Raw genomic sequence first — 22,140 nt, 5'->3', positions numbered from 1 at the left:
AGCCAACAACTGTATTCTGACAAAGCAAAGAGTATTTGCAAATAAATCATGAACAAAACCATCGAACTTCAGTCACTGAATAAATGTTTTTTTGTGTATGTGTGTATATATATGCATATTTATAGGTGTGTATATATGCATATACTTGTATATGTATTGGAGTTATGACTGAGTTAGCTAAGTATATGAAATCTCTACCCTGTAGAAAGGACCTCTTAGCTTTCCGATAATAGTTTATTTTCTATAGAAAGCTGCTGTTTCCAAGGCTATGTTTTTATGGCTAAGATAGCTAAATTTTTCAAATGGACAAAAGACCAAGTTCTGTTTCTCTCCAGTTGTATGTTTTAGCACACACAGCTTGCTTATGTAGCAGTAGCACCCTGCCTTTATAAAAAGGGGGTGAACGGGGGGGAGAAACAGAACAGGAAACTCTGACACTTGCCAGCTGATTGCTCTCCCACACTTGACCTGGAAAGGAACTATTTCACCTCAGGTAACACATTACATTTAAGATGGTGTGCTTGTTTTTTCCACAGAAGCAAATTCGGAGACATACAGTGCACTGATGTACCAAAAAATTACACTTTTTCAAAAGCATGGGAAGTATCCTCTTTGATATTTTATAGTTAAAAGGTGCTTTTGGAGAGTGTGTGTGTGCCTTCTAGAGCAATAAAAATATTTTAGATTTGCTGTTGATTTTAGATCTCTTTCCTCCTCCAGTTCCAAGCAAATAAAAAGGGCTTGCTCACTTCTCCTTTTTAGGTGAAAGGACTAATTTGACTCAAGAAGGTGATGCTGCAGATGCAATAGTTTGCTGCTGGCTACAAGCCAGGAAATAACATTTGTAAAGAGAAGGTGCACGTTTTTCTTTCTTATGGGGCATTAGGTAGTGAGTCAGCAGAGCTACAGAAGTCAGTGTTGTCTTTCTCTCCCCTTGGCGTCCAAAAGCTATCCTGCCCTCACAGGGAGGTCGCAGGGAGACAGATGGCAATTAACCAAGGATTGGCAGATGTTGGCATGAGGCTTAACATCCTCTTCTCCCTTTTTGCAGGTCTTCTTGAGCATTGAATAGAGGGTCAACATGACCATCCCTTCACCTTGACATAAAGGCTCCAAACATACACCTGGAGAAGTTGTTCTGTTTCCCTGTCTTTCTTCCCCTTTCATGAGATATCCAGGTTATCCATTGTGATGATGTGTTTGGAATCAGGCCAGTTGTGTGCTCAGACATAAGTCTACCACTAACTCATTGATAATGGTTGCCAAGAAAGTTCACACTTGAACTAGTGCTTAGAAACTGAGAAGCAAAAAGCCCTACCATAACTGCTTTTACACAGGTTTCCTAGTATTTTTATGCCAAACAAGTTGTTGAGAGCGAAGCACTATAAAAGGAAGATAGTTCTGCTGACTTTTCTTACATTATCTTAAAAGAGAACTAAAAAGTCTTGGGTCTGAATGATAATTTTAAAAAAATCTTTGCAGATAATATAGAAAGTTATTAGAATTATTTGTAATAATTATTCAGGCAATCATCCAAATATTTTCACGCATTCCATTTTAATCTACAAGTAAAAAATCTTGGCGGGACTTGGGGGGGGGCAGGGGAGCAGCATGGAAAGCAACACAAAAAATTACTGTACTGATATGGAAAACTTAACTTTTACCCTAAAGAAGTTAGCCTTGGGGAGGAATGGGTAGATGGTATTGGGAATGAGGGATTGAATTTTGGGCTGAAGAGTCCTGTTGAATTCTTGCCTCTGTCAAAGATTAGATGTGTGAACTTGGTTACATAGCTCCTTCTCTCTCTCTCTTTTTTTTTTCTTTTTTCCCTTCCTCTCTTACCTAAACCAGGAACTGTAGAAATAATTATCATTTCTGAAAATTCAAACATGATAGTTATAATTACTGAACAGAAAGCTTGAAACAGCAACTTTAAAGTCACTTCTGATTCAATGATGATTGTTCTGGATCAGACAAAAAATAATTTATTAACCATTTTTTTTTAGTGATCCCAGGCTTGCTGGCGTTGTTTCATCTCAACATCTGGAAGTGGAAACAATTGCATGACTGAGACAAGCTCACAGGGAGACATGGAAGCTGGGGAAAGGGTTACCTGCCCTGTCCCCAGTATTTTCCCACAATAGAGCATAGCTTGTCTCCAGTTGCCTGTATCAGGCACACTCCTGTCCTGCCATGCACTAAGGAATACGAGAAAGGTCAGTGTGTGGAAGGAGAGGAAGTGAAATTGTGAGTGAGAGGTATTAAAGACCTCATGGCTGTAGTAAATTCTGCACAGACAGTGCAGAGCTACAAAAATACAGAAACAAATTAATCTCTTGTGGTGAAGGACACCAGTAGGTTTCTGTGGGAGCCAGACTGATGGGATGCAATGGGTGGTTGAAAGACAAGTATCACTCAGATATCTGCTATGGAAGATCTAAAAGGACAAATCAAGGAGAAAAGGGAGTTGGTGTTCCTCTCTTAGGAGCTAAAATCACAGTTTACCTGTGAAGATGCAATATTCCTGTACTAAACTGCTTTCCCTCAGTATGCAGAGCAGCATTGGGGCACCACAGCACAGGGTCACAGAGTGGAAGGAAAGGTCTGAGCATCACACGCAGATGAGCTCTGTAGCAAGGAAGAAATGGAAAAGAACAAGTAGGGGGAGGCTATGGTGTGGTTCTGGTTTGGAGGACAAACATCCCCTGTGCTGGGCTGAGTAATTCCTGCACAGGAGTATCAGCTTTTGGTCAAGTAGTTGTTTTGAACTGGGCATTGGAAAACATACTTTTTGTAGCATTCTGTCTTGGGTTGCTCAAAGATTTCAACACAACAGTACAGATTTGATTCTGATTTCAGGAGAAGCAACAGTTTGAGACAGTTTGAGATTTTTGGTTGGGTTTACACTGGGCTTAATTCAGTGCATAGCAAGGATGGCTGTCTTTGTAGCATGGTTGAGTGTTACAACCGAAATAAGTAGCTGAATTTTCCTATCTCCCTATTCCTTTTCCTCCTAGCTGAGTTCAAAGAAGTAGAGGTAATTCACAAGTAGTCCCTCCCTGACACCTACCAACAATCCCCAGGCTATGAACTGATCAGCTGGAAGACTGAGCTACCTTCATCATAATGTGTGGTGGCAGAACATTACGGGAAAAGCAACATAGCTTCTTCCTGTATTGTACCAGTGCATAAAAAACTTCACTTTTCAGAGTTGTCACTCATTTTCATGAACCTACTACATGCAGTGAATTATTTCTTTTCTCCCCTCAGACAAACACGATGCAGTTAAATTCCTCTGTTTTCTGACTTAAACATTTTCTTATCTTTTCTTGGCTAAAAATCTATGATTTTCATTTTTGAAATTTGCATTTTATAGAATTTGGACAGGAACATATCTCCTCAGACTGTGTTCATTTCTCAGCCAGTGATGTGACTTTTAAACTTGTTTTAAGAAAACAAAGAAAGAAGAAACTGTCAGACTCAGTGCAATTATGTTCTTGTTCCATCTATATACCTTTCCCCTCCATTTGCAGGCACTCATCTTCTCTGGGTTGCTGAGCCAGCTGTAGAGCCTGCAGGTGGAGAATGCTGTTCTGTAGGATGACATAATGGCACCTGAGTTAGAAAGGTGCCTCCTGAAGCTATGCTGGAAGTTACCATCCCAGGTGTCTGTCATCAAACTGCAAAACCTTGTCTTACATGAGGGCAGTTTACTGTTATCTTGGGGCACTTTGACACAATAATCCCTGTCAGCACAGGGAAAACATTGGGTAGCCTGTATGTTTCTGAGTGTGTCAGTCTTGCTGCCACTGATAAGTGCTTATGATTTCTAAGTTATTCTTCATGTATCTTAGGTTTGTTTTCATCACTAATATAGAAACTCCTGTTCAGAACATGAACTGGTTCAGTGCAGCTCCTTCTGTCATGTTGTCTTACACTCCAGTTTTGGAGGCACCTTCAATTCATTACCCTTTATCACCTTCTAGGCAAAGAGTATTTGTGCCAGTAAAGCTTTTTTTTTTTAACTGGGACTTGATTTTCAGTCTTCATTTTTATTTGTCCAGGTGTGACAGAGCTGTTTATACCAACAGAGAGAAAGCATGCAATAACCTAACACTGAAATAATTGCTAATTGCAATCCCGATGGCTCTATCAAGACATGGCTGCAAACCATGTGTTCTGTTAGGTCTGCAGTATTTTCTAGGCAAAAAGAAAATTGCTCACTTCTTTAAAAAGGAAAAAAAAAATTACATTTGTGAGCTGTGGCATGTCCTGCACTAGCAGTGCAAATGCTGTAGGTCAAATATTTTAAAGAGTGAGACCAAGAAAGAAGCAAACCTATATATTTATGACAGTGTGCAGTATTTTGACTTTTAAAAGGCAGTGTGTGTGTTAATAATAAGCTGGCAGAGTTCTGTTACTAACTAGGTTAAAACAGAGAAAATAGATGGTCTTTTGGTGGAAGCACAGAATGAAGAACCCACTTTTAACTGACACAGGGGCCAGTTCCTATACGACAGACATTTGCTATGTGCCTTATAATACACAGGCTATCTATCTTTCTTTATAATTGGAAAATGCAAATGTAGTCAAGTTAATTTACATAGCTTTCAGCTAAACTTACAAAATCAAATAATAGGTTAAGGTAAGGCGGAAGCCAGCATGAAATCCAAACAAAGCTTTTCAGGAAAACTTTCTATCAATATATGGACACTTAAATTTATAGACAGGGACCCATTGAGTGTTTCAAAGTTATATAGACAGTTGAGGTATCTAAATCTGTCTGAAATCTGTAGAAATGAGGTTCCTGTACTGCTACTTGTTTTTGAAAGCCCTCCTGGGTTCTGTGTGTTGGACTCACTACTTTGGAAATCCAGTTCTCAGCCACATTTCTGTTGCCCATTTCCCAGAGCAGAGATGTTGAATGAAGATCCTTCAGGAATGAGGGTGGATGCTCTCATGAGCAGAGAAATGGTTGTCCTGAGAGACTTCCCAAGAAAGCATGTGTCTTGAACCGCAGCTTGGCAGATCTACTGGCTGTAGTAGGGCCATAGGGATGTACAAAAAAGCAAACTGCAGAGCGGAGGGGTAGCTATATAGATTAGGCAACTCAGAAAAACTTTTGCAATTCCAACCCCACAGCCAGCAGATGGGATTCTTGATCTTGCTTATCATTTAAGGTGTAATGTCTATGTTGTTGTTCAGTGGGTAAGCATAATTTTAAATGCAGTGATGGGCCTGTGAGAAGTTGGCCCGGTTTTGAAGAGGCTTGCTCTTTTTCTTCTTTCAGAGAAGAATAAAATCACTTCATATCCTGTTTTCAGTTTGCTCTTCCAAGGAACACTTCGTCTAAGAAGCTTTCTTCTTTTCTTGCAGTCCTCATTCCATCCCAGATCGCCTGCGGATCAGAGTGAACAGGATTAATTTACAAGAATATGAGGGGCTACATTACGACAAGGAAAAACTCCGGGAAGCCTGTAAGTTGGAAGAAGCCAGACTGTAGCTGCTTTTGGTAGAACATTCTGTATAAATCTTACATTAACACCCCCGCCCCCCCCCAACAACAACAGCAAAAGTCCAATCACAGGGTCAAGAATACATTTTGGGTGAGTCATGTGGAATGGATGTTCATCTATCTGTGCATATACACATACATATCCTCTCTCCATAAATACTCTCTCTATAAAGACCATATATAGGTAATTCACCTGTTTTCTTACTTAACTATGCCTTCTGCAAGTTGATTTTATTTTCTGTAAAGTAAGTGTTTTTCACACCTGTTATTTTTGTATTCATGTCTTTCTGTTGGTTCTGCTGGGTTTCTACTAGTGTATGAAACTATTCCAGATTTTATGATTAGCATCATATTTGAAACTGAATGGGGGACCATGATAAATTTCATATTGAGAATGTGCTCTGACCTTGAATGTGGTTCAAATAAGTCCCTTATTCTTTAACAGCCTTCAGTTTTCCACATAAGAGAATAATCACTGTTTTGTTTCCTCATGTAATGGTTTAATTGCCATGTTCAGGGGTAAGTCAAAAGCAGACAGCAGTTGCTTTGGCAACATTGATGATGACAATTCACACTTAAAAATGGAGTTCCTTTCCTTGGTGACATATGGAGTCATTAATCAATGAGGGACACGGCTGCTTGTGATAACAATTTAATAGTCTTGTTCATGCATCTGGCTCATTATTCATATTAAATTACAAGCATGACTGTTTGTTGTGCAACAAAGCTTCAGCTCCCTCTGTAATACAGAGCGCTCTGGTAATTACAGGATGACAATCCTTTTAATTGGTTTGCTTATCTTACTGTTGGAAGATAGTTAAACTGTTTCACTTTCACTTCTCTAGTCCCACCCCTCCTGATTCTCCCAGTTCACCAGCTTTCCTTCCAACAAAAGAACTGAAATGGCTTAAATTTTAATATAGGTCCTAACAGCCTTTTCTGAAGTTTGTGTTAGTGGATTTTGGTCATAGTTAAGGCAATCAAAGCCTTCATCACTGGACTGAGAAAAAATTTAACAGGATGAGGATTATGTCTCACTGGAGAAGAATTTGCTTCAAGTTTAAATTGAGAGTTTGACCTTCAGTAGACTTCAGGCCACATTGAACCCACATCTATCCAAACCTGTCAGAAACAATCTGTTTCATTTGATGGTTCTTCCTATGGTTTCCCATCTGAGGAGAACCATCCTCATCCAACATCACTATGGACGTACATTTTGTGTGTGTGTATTTAGTATATATTACATAGTCCTTAAGAGCCATTTACATGCTCTGACACAAAATATACAACTTTTTACATTATTGTAACTGCAGTTGTAAATGCATATTTATATTATTTGTCACCTGCAAACCCCCATAATAATAACAATATAAAAAATGCCAGAGAATTATCTAGCATCTCTGAGATTTGGGTTTAGATTTCACACGCATTTGATCACTTGCTGGATGTGTGCTTAAGAGGTTTTCATTCAAAAAGTAGATGTTTGTCCATCAAGAGTTAAAATGATTGCTTTTGGGCATTGGCGGGTCATTTGTATCAAGACCCTTTTGTCTCTCTTTCAAGTTACTGCATGGCCAGCTTGATAATATAACATAGCTGGACTGGAGTATTCTTCCCAGACATTTTTCATGAAGTTGTTTTTCCTATCTGTCCTCCTTTAGCTGTCTCAGTAATGCTTGTGCATTACTTTTTTTATATTAAAATGTGAGAAAGCAAATAATAACCCCATCAACCTAAAATAAATTGGGAAAGATACCTCACCGTAACCTTTGCAGATATTAGGAATGTCCTGTGTAAAGACATATAACTTACAGCATACACTGGTCATCAACCTACTTCTATAGGCATATAACTTAAGCGTCTCATATAAAAATTGTCCAGCCTTTAGTTTTCAGGAGGCTGATCCTGATTTGAGGATTTCTGGGTGATGCTAATTACGACTGAAGAAAATTAGGTATGGGAAGAGAAGTGCTCCCAAAACAGTCAGAAACCAAACTGTTTTAAATCTTCTAGCCAGCTCCTTGAATTTCATGAAGTAAAAAATGGAAAATCTCTGTGGTTCACTGAGCATAGACCTAACGTCCAAGCTTTCCTGTGACTTACTGCAAGACGCAGTAAGTAATTTCTGAGGCATAGCCAGTCATCAAGCTGCATGGTTACACTAGAGGACTACATAACTTAAGTTTTTATGAGGAAGGCTGGAAAATAATGTAAATATTCCTTTTAAGAAAAGTAGATACCCATTTTAATTGCATTTCTGACAAAGCTAATGGGATAAATTTTAAATGGTTTTCTGGTGGCAGATCTATGGATTTTTGCCTGCCTGGCTCTGTCATATGCTGAATACTTATATGAAATAAGTGTGCTGTCTACGTCCTCATCAGCAAATCGTTTCATGGAGCTTTGCCACTAAAAGTTACTTGGCGAAAGGGAGAGGAGGGAAGTGCTGAGGGGAGAAGCGATTCTCATTTCTTTACCAAAGAAAGTGATGGGGGGGCAAAAGGAGTGGAAATAAATAAATTTCCATGGCAGGTGAATAAGTGAATTTTTGGCAGTCTGAATTAAAAAATTAAATGCAGATAATACCTGTGCATTAGCAAAATACAAGAGCACTTGTATCGGGTCTTGTATCTACAAGGACTGTTACTGTAAGTGGGGTTAGCTTCTTTCAATGCAACTGTAGCTCTCAGGTACATGGATGTCTCACTAGATGCTTGCAAGAGGCTCAGTTTACATATCTGTCCAGGCTTTGGCAGAATACCTACAACTTAATTCCAAAATACTATACTTAATATCCATTCCCTGCCCACAAGGATTAAAAGCATTTTTACCTCCCTAAATAATTGGGAAACCAAACCAGAATCCCACAGCAATCTGAACAGGAAAAGGAAGCCAGTTAATGAGTTATCCCTGAAGGAAAAAGAGCAAAGAAGCTATTATGGGTTTTGCCTGTTACATATTTCCATAATAGAGTTTTGATAGCTCTGACATCAGTGTAATAATCTGGATCATTTAAACTCACAGTAAATACATTTCACTCCCCTTGTTCACTCGAAATACTGATTTGATTCTATCAACTACTTCACCTAAAATTGCACTTCCCGACATATAACAGCTCGTCATACAAACTGTTCCATGAAGATTAATCTTCACTCTGCTGGAGGTAGACACCTCATTTTGAAAGTCTCCCGAGCAATTAAAGAATGTCATTTTGTCCTCCGAAGGGCACAACTGTTCTTAGCCCATTCTCCTTCTATTGCTATCTACTTTTGTCACTGCAACTGACATTTAACCAAGACGCTGTGTCTGAATTGTCCCTTTTTTCCCTCCCTGTGCTCCTTCTGTTCTCCTTTGTTCTTTCTTCTGTCAACGTCTCAGTATTGTCTGTGGGATGATTGATGATGGTAAAGGATGCTTATTGATCCTTCAGTGAGGAGGGGTGAATGCTTCCATGCACCCTTTTAAGAAAGGGATATATGTTGGCATTCTAGTTATGTTGTAATGTTCTTCGCTGTAAATGTAGTTGTCGTCTTTAACGTCTCCCTGTATGTGCCCCAAGCACTTGTCACCCTAGTCACCAGTTTCACCACCTTCTGCCCGATGTGATAGTTGTACCCTGACCATAACCAAGACTATCGTACTCAAAAAGTGAGTTGGACTGATGTTTCTATATGGACAGAACTTAGTTCTGTCTCTCTTGCCTGCATATCTTCTGTGCACTCTCTCTGATTTCCTGTTATTGCAGGAAAGTGTGATCCAAAGCAGCATTGTAGGGGAACAATTGAGTTATTTTTAAAATAGCAAAATCTTTGTTTATGACACCCTGTTTTCTCCTTTCCAATGTTACTAAGAAATTCCTGACAATGGAGGTATATGCAGAAAGCAATTGTATTAAAAAAAAAATAAAAATCAACAACAAACCAACCAACCATAAACTTGTTAGTGACCAAGTGGTCTTCAACCCTTATTAGTCCTTCCTGCCAACACCATTGTAGATTTGCACCATGAAGATGGAGCGGTGAAATGGCTCACCATCAGCAGCAACTGCACAGTTGTGGTTTTTTTTTTTAATAGAATATGCCAGTTCTTACTGCCCTTAACTTGGTTTTTCATATGCCCTAGCCGTGGAGAAGAATCTTAGTTTGCTCAATACCACTAAGATTAAGGAGGAATCATAGAGGACTGCAGTGATGGCAGTATCTCATCCCACACTCATCCTTCCTGCCTGTCTTAGTCTGTTTCTGCAGATCTCACAGCTCAGGTTCCTGTTCTTTTTCTTAATCCTAAATCATTATTCATTGTTCAGCCAGACCTCTTCTTTCAGCTCTTAGTCCCAATATCCATTCCCTGCAAGTTTCAATTCCCAGCTCTTCATAGATTTCTTTCTATAATTGTTCCCTTTTGTGTGGTGTTTGGGACAAGTTCTGTCTTCATTTGACTTGGATGGCTTCTTCCTTTTTGTGGCAAGGTATTGGAGAAGTCACTGAGAGCCTATTGGGGATGACCACCTTCTCAAATGTGGTCTAGTTTAGTCTGATAACCTCCACTGTGTTTTGCCTCCTGATGTGAGGATTTTAAAAGTGGATCACTAGTGCTAAGAAAACTAGCAATCAACAAACCTAAGGAGGCTTAGTTTTTGTCAGTTTAATAAACCAAGGGATCTGAAGAGATACATGGCTTAGATTTGTGTGGTAAGAAAATCCTTTTGCACAAACTCAGTTGTATTAAAACCATACTAGGAAAGCCAAACCTCCTAATATAAGTGTCTGAATATTTTAGAATTCTCTCCCAAGAATTTACTTGGTCCTTCATGTTCCTAATATCAGTGGAAACCTCTCAGGAAAATGACATTCTTATAATATCTTCAGTAGTGAAGATCCTTTATTTGCTACATTAAACATTTACAGACCAATGTCTAATCTCCCCAGTCCCCTGAGGTATGTCAGACTCAGAATGAGTTTTCCTGGCATTCACATCTACCTTAATGATCTGTCTTGAGGCTGTTTTGTTTGGGATTTGAGTGGGTTAATCATGGCGTTTAGATCACAGATTGAATCCTTTCATAACGATAAATGGGGAAGTTAATTGAATTTTATTTTTTCTTCATGGTCCCATATGCAGTATATTCAGGCTTCTTCTATTTGTATCCTCAATACTATTAAAGAGTTCACTAGCTTTAGGTATTCAGCATAACAGGCAGTTAATAGGTGGAGGAGTTATTTGCTGTTTATAAATTCTGTAGCTAATTTCATGAGGACTTAAGAAATCACGACTAATCTTGCAGCTAATTAGAGCATCATGCTAGCCATACTGCTGCATCTACCCAACCCTCCTTCTGCCGATACTCTATTTTGGTTAGAGTTGCTAGGAACAAAAAGCTTTCTGCAGTACTTGTTCAGAATGTGAAGCAACTGTCTGCCTGTCTCATCTCCTAGGGTTCTTGCACTGCTACTCGTTACTGCAGTGTTGAAGTCTGTATCCACAGCTCCCTGGACAAAGTCTTTTTCATCTTTCAGGGAACACAAAGAAACCGGGAGCTGGATGCAAGTGGCCAGAAGAGCAGGCGCCTTGGGAGAAAAAATGTCTGGCACTTCAGTGCTGTGGCTTGGCTCATGATCTGAGACTATCCCTTATTTTTGGCATATTCCCATGTGTGGATATATCCATGTATTCACAGGAGGGGACAGTATGCGGGCATATGGGAAAGTTGCTCTGCAGTGCCTGTGCTCTTAATATAAGACTTTGTCATCCCGTCTCTCACCTGGCATATCTAGTAATCACTGTGTCCCACAGCACTGTTCTGTGCTGTCCACATCCTCATCCCCACAGGGCTATTCAGAAAAAATAGAAGCTCCTTTACTCCTGGATGAAAGTGTCCACGATGATTGAATGCCATGCATGTTAACTTCATGCCTTCAACTGATTTATCATAACTTAATTTATTTTGCTTCTATTGCACAGCATTGCCCTGTATTTAGAATGAGAAACAATCCCATAGTTTCAATCTCATTACCAGTCATTAAAGATTTGCTTTTGTTTTCAAACAGCAGCTATTGTGAAGCACTTTGAAAATCTTGGCTGCATTGTGCATACTTACTGTGGTTTATGATAAAAATGAGAGCTGGGAACATTTTCCTTGCTGAAAGCAACATGCATCTTGCAAAAACCCAAACAACCAAAAAAACCCCAAAACAAAAAAACCCACAAAAAATCCTAAACAAAAAAACCTTTGGCAAGCAACATTTTAGCATATACTGTAGTATTATCCAGTAATGACTTAAAAGATTTTTTTCAAATGAGCATGAACCATGTGGAATGGAAAAACTCGAGACTCATCTCACGCACCTTATCCCTTAGCTAGCCATTGGCCCAAAAAGCCATAAGTAATGTTAATCCAGATTTTCCAGGCAGCAAAAGCTGCACATTTCTTTTTAATGACAAAGTCACCCAGCCCAGAATTCCAGAGTCATTCTATGACCACTAAGAATAGATGGGACATAATTTAATTAAATCTGCGAATCATGACTTTCTTCTTCAGTCATTAGATAAGGCCCATAAATGTCACCGCTAAGCTATCTATTGCATATTAGTGTTTTCTTTTCAGACATTTCGGTGGATTTCTTTAGAATTCCAAATGTTCGTAAAGTCCTTCTCCTTTGGGTTGTCAGGAATGGTGATAGTTAAGGATTTAGTTTCTGTGTTAGCTGCATTGTTTCAGCAGGTCAAAACTCACATCCCCATTAAGTGCACATACTCCTCCATGAAGGAAGGAATTCAATAGAAGAGAGACAAAATCTGTGGTGACAGTTTATGAGCCAGTGGTGTAGCTCCCTAGTGCTTTGTAGCTATTGGAGGTGTAGTCGTGTCTGCTACAATCCACTTTTCAGTGCTATAAATGAATTTAACAAACGCTTCTTTCAGTAAGGGCTGCAGAGGGATCTGCTGAATTGAAACTAGATAGCCATTAAGTACTCTCTACAAAGAGCTTAAGGGTCTCCTGTCAGAGCAGGTTAAGCAATAATAAACACTAAGCAAAGAGAATCAGTCTGTAACCCAGAGCATTGGAGCGCGTAAAGCAAACCTTGTGATTGACCCTCCTTCCGCTCACTTGTCTCTCAGTCTCTGTTCTTTAATGAAAAAATCTGGGAGATCGCAATGAGCACGGTTCCCTCCTGGCCCTTCTGAAATGTGCAGGTGGGTTGGCATCACGGTTGGATGTCGGTGTTGCTTCAGGAGAAGTGCAAGCTCTTCCCTTCTTCCCTAGCCTTCCTGCCTATCCCTCCTTTATGTTCTTGTTTCTCCCTCCAGCTTTTTTGACCCTGCTTCTGGTTTTCCCAGGTTGCTAGCTGTTCTGCTGTCCCAATTGCTTTCCAAACACGATGCTGGCAGTATTGTTGATGTGTCCCCAGAGCCCTGCGCTGGCCTCTGAGGCCCCTAGTGACCTTGACTGCTGTAGGTGCTCCCCTACTCTCCTCCCTGAAACCACTGAGCTTCTCTTTCTGCTTCTAGCCTTGGTGGGCCACAAAAATATGAGCCATGTCCCCCATTATCTTTTAGTGCTGTCTCGTTCTCTTATCAGAATGAAGAGCTTCTTGGTGGATAAATATCTCTCCCTTTTAATCAACTTCCTTTGAATACAGGAGGGGCTGCAGCACAGTTGTTTTTTCTGTTTATCTCAGAACTGTCAGTGACTTTATGTTGTTTCTTGTTATCCAGTTACCAAAATTGTTTATGAGTTGATATTCTCCTCTCCTTCTGGAATACTTCAGATGAGGATTTAAATCTCTTTCCTGCTGCTCCCCTACTTTTTGGGGCCATTGTTTGATTAAAGATCCTCCAGGGAGAAAAAAAGAACTTAATTCAGTGATTCAGTTTTAGAAAACCAGGTACTCAAGAGTTTTCACTTGTTTTCTTTTTATTTAATGAGGTCTCACTAGGTAGCTCTCTTGGTACCTTCCTTGTGGACTCGCATATACTTTTTTCTCTTTTGTTCTTTTTGTGGGTTTGTGTTGGGTTTTCTTTAGCTGCAAGAACAGAATGGCTGTGGAAACCTAAATCCCCTGTTATTGAAAATGCTGCCCTCAGCTGAGGGGAATTACTTGCTGTATTTTCACAAGTTCTTTTTTTCTCTGTGAGAAAATATGGAGATGTTATGTCAATTTTGTGTGTAGATGGAATAATGTCTGGTTTGATTTGAAAGCAGCCTTACATCAGAATAACATGGTGCTGGACAGTTTTCTCTGAAATCAGACTGTGACTTTCATTACTTTAAATCATTTTGTAGACTTTTTAGTGTTTTGAAAATGAAATATCACTCTTTTATTTCAATGCATAAGAGCACCCCACTAAACTTTTGTTCTGGGGTATGTTCCTTTCTTTGCAGTTAATAACTGATCTTGACATCAGACAATGAAGTCCACAGTTTAACTGAATCTGTTCTAGCTTCTTTGGTATGAAAGATGGTTGAAAACTGAAACTTTTGATAATTATAAGTGGGTGAAACTAACCATGAATAATATGTTCCTGCTTTTAAATTACTGTTAAGATTTAGATAGTAGAAAGCTTTTGCAAGGACATTAAAAAACACAAAAACTGAAGCATATTGCAAATCTTTTAGAGTTCAAGAGGCTTCAGTTAACAAGGTTTTTCTTTGGTTTTGATTTTCCAGCCATTCCCCTAGGAATTATAGTTGTACGAGGAGATTGTGACTTGGAGACCTGTCGTATGTACATTGACCGTCTACAAGAGGTCAGTTTTTTGTGAATTCGGGTATCATTTATTAATCTATATTATGTTTCTTTTGGTTCTGAGTGCAGACGTCTACCAGATGCAACAACTATATGTTAGGAGTATTGCAATTTGCCTACCACTGAAAACAAAACTTTAGAGTTATGATATGATAATAAAAGCAGGAGTACCACTGAAAAATATTTTCTAAAGAGGAAATGAAAACCTTTTAAACGATAACAGAATTGACGTGGATGGCTGTGTTTACTTCTCCTTGATTTGGAATGGAAAACCAGGACTCTCCACATACCTTGCTGATATTACATAAATTATTGATTAGAAATTGTGTTATGTAAGGATAAACATCATGGTATTTGAGTGGGTCTAATTAGGCAAATGTTATTCTCTAATACTGTCATGGAGTAATCTGAGATACCAATAAACACTAAAAATATCAACTAGATATTTCCAAATACACAGAAATGTATGCTTATGAGCTAATAATAACGTTGCTATTATTGTCTTGAACACCTTGCCTCAGGAGAGTTCATTCTACAATACAGTCTGGAAAATGGAGACTCTAAATGCCTCATAATCTGAATAATTTTAAGTGTGCATGCCTTTAGTGATAAAACTAATGGATATTCATTAACATACGGTCTCTGACTGTTTTTAATCTTTCACTGATCTCTTTCAACAACATTTCCAAGTGTGAGGACATTATGAAGGTTTCTAAATAGATGGTCCAATTTACGTAGGAGCTATGAACCTTCATTTCGGAACATTCAGACCTGAGGTGTGGCTAGTATTATCAGACATAAACCCATATTTTAAGATCATGCATATTTGAAGTATCCGGTGATGGAAAATTCCATTGAAATAATTGTGACGATGTTCTCAGCGGATTAAAAATGTGATCTCATACTGAGCTCAGGCAACTTAATGGCCCATATTGGGTGGCAAGTAGTTGTACAGCCCCGGAGGAAGCACACCCAGAAGTTCTGGTTGAACTACCCAGAGTGGTTGTGGAGGAACTGTGTTTCTCTGACCTTTTGCAGGGTTTGTACTACTTTTTTTGTGTGCTTGATTTGGCTCAGACCCATTGGCCGGGAGTGAAGGTGCCAAGGTTTTCTGCGCTCTGCCAATTTGCATGCCAACTGGGGAGCTGTCTGTAGGCCAGGCTTTTTGGTAGGCTATGTCATGAGCTAAATCTATATGACAAAATCTCTGTTAAAATAAATCAGATTCCTGAACCCTACTAAATATCAGGGTCATTCTGATATGACCCCCCTGACATGAGGTTATCTTAAAAAAGGGAGAACTGCCAGTGGTTTTCTTTAGTGCATTAATTATTCAGAAATATTTGCAAAACACATTTATAGATTTTAGCATCTTTTCTTTCATTTTTTTTGCTGATACTCTAAAGTTAGATAGTTTTCATGGAACAAATAGGTCTGTGATATGGTAAAGATCCATTAACATAATTTCTATATTTTTAAAACCATTTTTTGACCAAATGCATGCAAATCTAAACTTTAAGTGAGCTTTCCATAGCTATTCTGTAGTGTTTGTTTCATATGCTTAAAACCAGTGAGAAATCCTTGCAAAATTATCTGTTTGCCAAACCACTTCAGATAGTAGAACTGCAAACCACTCTTGTTGCTTTAATTTTTTTTCATCATGTCTGTGTCTTTCATCCTCCTGCTAGGACCTACAGTCGGTAACTTCTACTACACAGAGAGTTCATTACCAGGTAAGATAAGCTTTCCTTTTAGTATCAGAACAAAAAGAGGCTTAACAACATGGACTGCACTCTGCATTTGAACCCAGGTTTTCTTTTTGTTGGATACCTATATGTTAGATGAATTTCTGTTTATAGTTTACCCTGAAATGTTGGAGGTTTGTTCTGCTTTCCCTCAGACAATCCTTTTCCTTGCAAACCTTATGGAATCATCTTTAAAATTAGCACAGCAAGATGATGCGAGTGGTATTGCAATAGCAGTGCCTTGCATATTGAAGTGAATGAGAGAATGTGCCCTGTAGGACAAATGACAAAAGTAAAATTGTTTCTCTGTCTCACTGAACAATAACATATTATATTGCATAGCTGTAGTAATAAAGTCTATCACTGAGAAAAAAGGTGTGCTAGCAGGTCTGACCTTTTAATAGTTCTGTGTACCATAGTCATCTATCTACCTTTAGTTTAACATAATCTTCAGAGTAGTTTTTTAATCCATCTTGGGCACAAATGTGTCTTTTGCAGGTTCTAGTTTTAGGTGGCTAGTTTTTAAAATTGGTCTCTCTGTGCATTTTACAACTTTATTCTACAATTAATGCAATACCGAACTTGCCTCTACAGTTGGAAGTATTATTCAAGAATGCATATTTCTCCCAGTAAAACATTGCACGGTGCTTAAATTGTGAGCAAACTAACTCAGACTAACTCTACTGACTCCTGAGCTGATCTGACATTAGCGCAGAGACTTGACACAAACCATGGTTAGCTGACACAGCACCTAGGATCAAAAGACAAGTTCGCACAGTGTTGATAGCCTTTTCCTAGATTTAACAATGCAATTCTTGTTGGGATCAGCAGGAACGAGTTCACTGAGAAAGCATACAGAGATCCAGCTGACTGGAACCCATTGTGGTGAAATTGCAGATAATTTCTTGGGGCTTAATGATTACCTGGGTGATACAGAATTCCAGTTCGGCAAAAATGCCTGTAAATGTGCTGAATGCAGAAAGACACTATGAGAAAATGCAATTTGGCATGTTTTCCTGGAGTTGCCATCTTCATACCAGTTCATGGTTTGTTTCTGCATTTCCCTGTCCAATTTTAACCTCATATTTTTGACATTTGTATCAATCATTGCCCCGGAACTGAGTTTTACAGCAGCATTAGTGTCTAGTGAATTGGCTAATAAAACAGCATGTATTATTCTGTTCCACTCATTATAAATTAACCTGGAGCTGACTGCTCCATGCATAGGAAACTGCCTGAGGTAAAATGAAGAACTAAATCTGCGTGTATGGGGAGGGCCAAAACAGAGTATGAAATGCCAGAAATCAGTCCATCCTTGGCTTTAACCTCTGCAGTTATAGCAGTATATAAATTAATTGCCTAGCCATCTTCTCTAGTGCACATCAGTGTGAAATCCCTAACGTACTATCAATTTTTTATGATGCTACATTTTGAATGTACCCCCCTCTGTGTTTGTCTTCAGTACTTGTTTATCCTGGAGTCTTCAAACAGTGGTTTATTCTCAGTGGGTCATTTCTACAAACTGTCTTGTTAGGTTAATTTGAGGTTTGTTCCATGTTTGTTGGTATCCCTCTACATATTACAGAAAGGAGAAGCAGCAGGGTATAAAGGGCATGAATAAGGCGCTTGAGTTGATGGAACTGTCTTCCTACCTCACTAATAAGGTGTCATGGGTACTTTTAGGTCTCATAAATGCAGTTCTCTTGCATGATTCCTGTGCAGCTCAAAACATGGGGAGTCAGCAGAAACATCAGCAAGCCCAGGTGCAAATGAGAAAAATGATGCTGGAGCTGTTTTTCATTCTGTTTTGTTTCTCTAATAAGTTTAATGCTCATAAAATACCGTTCTCATGGGCCTGAGACTTCCCAAGCTAGTTCTGCAGTTGAACTGTAATGAAGTCTTGGAAGGATCATATCACAATATACAATTTGTGACTTGAATTTACATTTACCAGCATTATCCCTATCTTCATTTACCCAGCATTATGTACTCTGCTAGGTCTATGAATTTTTACTTATTTCTCTTTGTATCATCTACCTTTTTAGTATGCACCGTTATCTTTGGATGTTTTCTTCCTTTTGTTCTTTGTATCCCAGTCCTCAATTTTCCACAAATAGTGGCGTAAATATTAAGATACATAAAGCTTTGTGCATGCAGATACATAGACATTAGCAAACCTAGTGGATTTCAGAAAACCCTTGACTGTCCTGCATACACCTCAGTTATGATACAAGAAAACCTAAATATCCCACAACTCCATAAGCCCATATTAGAGAAAGGTATAAGTGTATTTTAAACCTGATGCTTAAACCACTGAGATATGTCCTTTCGTCCCCATGTGCAGAAATAGTTCACTATATGGAAAGTTATGCTGTCATTGTTTTCATCTCTCCTGTAATGCACAGAGGTTGGAGACAAAACACTGTACATGAGAGCAAGGTTTATGGGATCAAGTAAGATCTTTCAGTCTATATATGGGAGAGAATTGAGGCTGTTGTATTTTTGTCAGGATGGCTATAGATGCAGGCATCATGCATCAGAAGATGTATGTGTATATATATTTTTTCTGTAGTCAAGCAAAGTTTGTATGTTGCTGAAGTAACATTTCAGACAAGATCTGTTGCCAGGACTGTAGCCAAACTCCAGGGCACTGAGGAAACAACAGATGAATTGTCTGGAGCTGTCTTTGCTTTTCTGTCCTGGATAACCAGTAAGGAAACACAATAAGCTAATAAGATGAATCTTACAAACACTGTTATGATACCAAATGAAATTAATAACATTTTGTAGCAGCATCGTGCCAGCTGCTGATATGCATTCACCTGGCTGAGAAGTGAGGGTCCATCAAAGTGCAAAACGCTAATCATCATCAGAGCTGCTTGAAAACAACACATAGTGCACGCAGGTACCCTGCTGACGAGGAAGCTGGGGAAGCTAAGAACTTGTGTGTATCTGTACAACATCAGCATGACCTCATTTTTTCTCAGGTGGCTGAAAAAGTGTCAGATATCTTTATGTAAGTTGAAGAGCAATGACTGACTCTTAACATATGAGAACATTGTTTGCTCTGTAATCAGTTTGGAAATTGGTTTACCCAGTCAGACTGAAATGACAACTTCCTTCAGCATTCTTTGAGACTTTCCCAAGGTTGAAGAAAGCAAACTGCTTCTTCCCCATGGTCTTACTGACACATGTCTGGACAGTCTGGGGAATTGAACTGATGAAACTCTTATTTTTTGGTTGATATAGTCTTTATTTTTTCTTAACTTTTTCTTACACATGGTTACTGAGATAAATATTTTAGAAATAAGTCAGATTTGCAAAACAGTAAGGTAAATTGCTGAGAAATTTCTATTACTTCTAGGTTTTCTTAATGATGTAAACACTAGGCAGCAAAAGCAGAGGAAAATATATAGGAAACTGCAAACCTTTGAGAAGCTGTATGAATGTTGCAGATGTTTTGGGCATGTTTGATACACCATAAACTTTCATTTTAACTCTGTGTTGGTGTTTCTGCACTTTCCCTCTTCTTGTATATAAAGCAGCCTTGCTTTCCTCCTTCAAACCATGCACGTGGTGCCACCTGCCTGAGGGAATGGTGGGGTTTGTGTCACTTGGGAGTGTCTCAGGCTGGGTGCCTTTCTAAAAGGTCTGCTGTAGCTCAGGCTGGAGTGGTGGATTCCTGTGTTACGCTAGAGATTAAGCGTTCATAGCCCTGTTGTTCCTTCTGGCTGAAACCCCATGATTGTTTGGAATCTCTTTTTGGAACTCGCTCTTTCAGCCAGCCTTTACTTTCTGGTGTTGGACCTTCAAACAACTCCTGACCTGATATGACTGGACAATTCCCAATACGAAAATTGTTGGTCCTGCATCCTGCTGTCAGGAAAGGTGCTGGGCTTCTGTGTGATATTCTGAGAAGTCCCAATGAGATATCATTATATCCTGGTCTGTTTTTACCAGTCTATGTCCATGTTATGAATATATGTACATATACATTACTCACATTCTATGTTTTCTATGCAGAGTAATACTTTTCTCAAAGGTACCTTTCCACCCCATTGCTTCTAGTTTTTCTTTTCTTGCCTTGTGCTTTTGGTATACCACTCTGTAGTCTGCTGTCTGAAGGAGGAGTAAAGTTTAATCTTGAGCTAGTATGTGCCTGAATTTACATCATTGCAGATGTGCTGATTTTACTGCTTAAGATGTAAATAAGGATAGAATCTGGCTCTATACAAATTTTGGGTGGGTGCCCAAGATCCATGCTGTTGTGTTTTGTCCTGTGCAAATCTATTTGTGTTTAAACTGTGTCCCAGTGACTAGGAAGTTGGCTGGCCATCTGCTGGCAGCATGGAGTAGGGCCATGACCACCCTCTGCTTTCTGAGATCCCTTTTGCCTCTCCAGCTCAGTGAGAGCTGAAAAATCAAGGGGACAGCCTGTTTGACTCCTTGGAGCATACAGGTCGGGAAGAAGGCCTGTTCCTGAAATAACATCCATCAGTTCCCAAGGAGCCTGTCTTTTTAGCCAGAACAGGAGGGTGTTGATGTAGGATGTCTGTTTGCTTGGCCGATGGTGGTCCCCAGGTCTGCGCTCTCTGTACTCTGGGTGTAGAGAAAAACGTTTTTCCCCCTGATGTGCATTTGGGTCACGCCAGGGACAGGCAAAGTGGGCAATTGCTTTGAGTGGCAGATCAGTACAGGTGGGAAAGAGTGTAAAAATACTGAGCTAGAATAAAGCAAGGTGACAGGCACACAAGAAACAAAAATAGTAATTAGAGTTCACGGCTGTTGCCCAATATTGATGCGTATCTTTTTGACCTCTTTCACATTTCTCTATTCTTGTGTCCCCACAAATAAGGGGGTCTGTAGACAGCTGAGAAAGCTGGTTTTGATGCAGAGCTTTTTGATACTGCTGGGCTGAAGGGAAGGGGACAGCCAAGGCTGTGGCTGAAGGTAATCATGTCAGTTTACTCTCTTCTATATTACAGTCAAGGTCTGATGTCAGTGAGGAGCAAATCCAGTGGGTTTGGGCTATGTAGGTTTTGCACATTGTGCAATGTCAGTAGAGCAAAATGAAAAAAGTAGATACTAGAAAATAGTTATTTTAAGAGAAAAAAATCTGTTACTTTTAATGTCATTTCCTTGCCCTATCCAGGACCAGGAAAGCTCTTTCCCCAGAGTACTTTCTGTTCAGAGGCTATCTCCTAGATGGTGCTTCCTAGACGGTAAGTGCACCTCCCTTCTCTTGTGCCTAGCGTGCAGCTTGCTTCTGGTGCGCATGTAAAAGATAATGCATCTGAGAGTATTACCATGGAGGGGTAACTGCTCCTTCTTGTTACACTGAGCAGGCAAAAAAGGAGCTGCATGCCCCCCTTCCCTTCTGAAAAATGAAACAAACCCTTCATCTAGCAATCAAAACATCTGTTGTAGCATTGTCACCCCAAGGAGGCATGTTCTTCTAAGGCTGCTTAGAGGTTTGGTTTACTAGTGTCTCTGCTGTGATGAGCAGCACTTACTGCATGGCAGTGCCTGGACTCAGCTGGTTGTGGCAACATGCCGCTGCTGGAAAGGCTGCGTTCTTCACTCTATCTCTTTAAGTGCTATAGTGTTTAGGTGATGGAAATGTACCTTCCTTTCCCTGTAAGAGTGCACTTCATGTAACTCCCTGGAGACCTGCACTTGTATTTGACCCAGACTTTGTCAAAGCAGATGGCTTATCTGGGCTTTACATCAGGCTCCAGAGCACTGGAATTAGCAGTTAAAATGGATGGCATCTGCTTTTGCAAAAGTTTCAGCATGGGGAGACTGAAATTTTTATTGTTCTAAACAAAACCAATTTCTCCTTGGCAATTTCTAATCACTCTTCCTTGTCTCTCATGAGGGAAATTGATAAAAACATATTGAGAATCTCTTTGGGTTTGGGGGAAAGCTGGGTGTGTAGATGCATTCAGTTTTTACCTTTAGGGATTTGATATTCCCTTGCAGTGCCAAAACCTACTATGCTTACATCACTCCGTTCTTGTGTCCAAACTCTAGAATGAACGAATCTGTTTTCACTGGCCAAACTAAATGCAAAGCAGAAACAAAAAAATCACATGTGATGAAGTACGTTGTAGGTGATAAAATACTTCTGAGT

General features: G+C 39.4%; 1 protein-coding gene across 1 annotated transcript in view; it reads left to right on the top strand.

Annotated features, from left to right (window-relative positions):
• Positions 1-22,140, top strand: part of DGKI (diacylglycerol kinase, iota) — a 121,375-nt gene that overhangs the window by 49,827 nt on the left and 49,408 nt on the right. Inside the window, exons 19-22 of the mRNA XM_010566252.1 lie at positions 5,377-5,477; positions 14,184-14,263; positions 15,951-15,995; positions 21,160-21,229. Coding sequence (XP_010564554.1) covers positions 5,377-5,477; positions 14,184-14,263; positions 15,951-15,995; positions 21,160-21,229 — 296 coding nt within the window. The remainder of the gene's footprint in view (positions 1-5,376; positions 5,478-14,183; positions 14,264-15,950; positions 15,996-21,159; positions 21,230-22,140) is intronic.

Source organism: Haliaeetus leucocephalus, unplaced genomic scaffold (assembly GCF_000737465.1).
Source record: "Haliaeetus leucocephalus isolate CR32 unplaced genomic scaffold, Haliaeetus_leucocephalus-4.0 Scaffold206, whole genome shotgun sequence".
In the NCBI taxonomy this organism is placed as follows: Eukaryota; Metazoa; Chordata; class Aves; order Accipitriformes; family Accipitridae; genus Haliaeetus; species Haliaeetus leucocephalus.
This window is presented reverse-complemented; position numbering and strand designations above follow the sequence as displayed.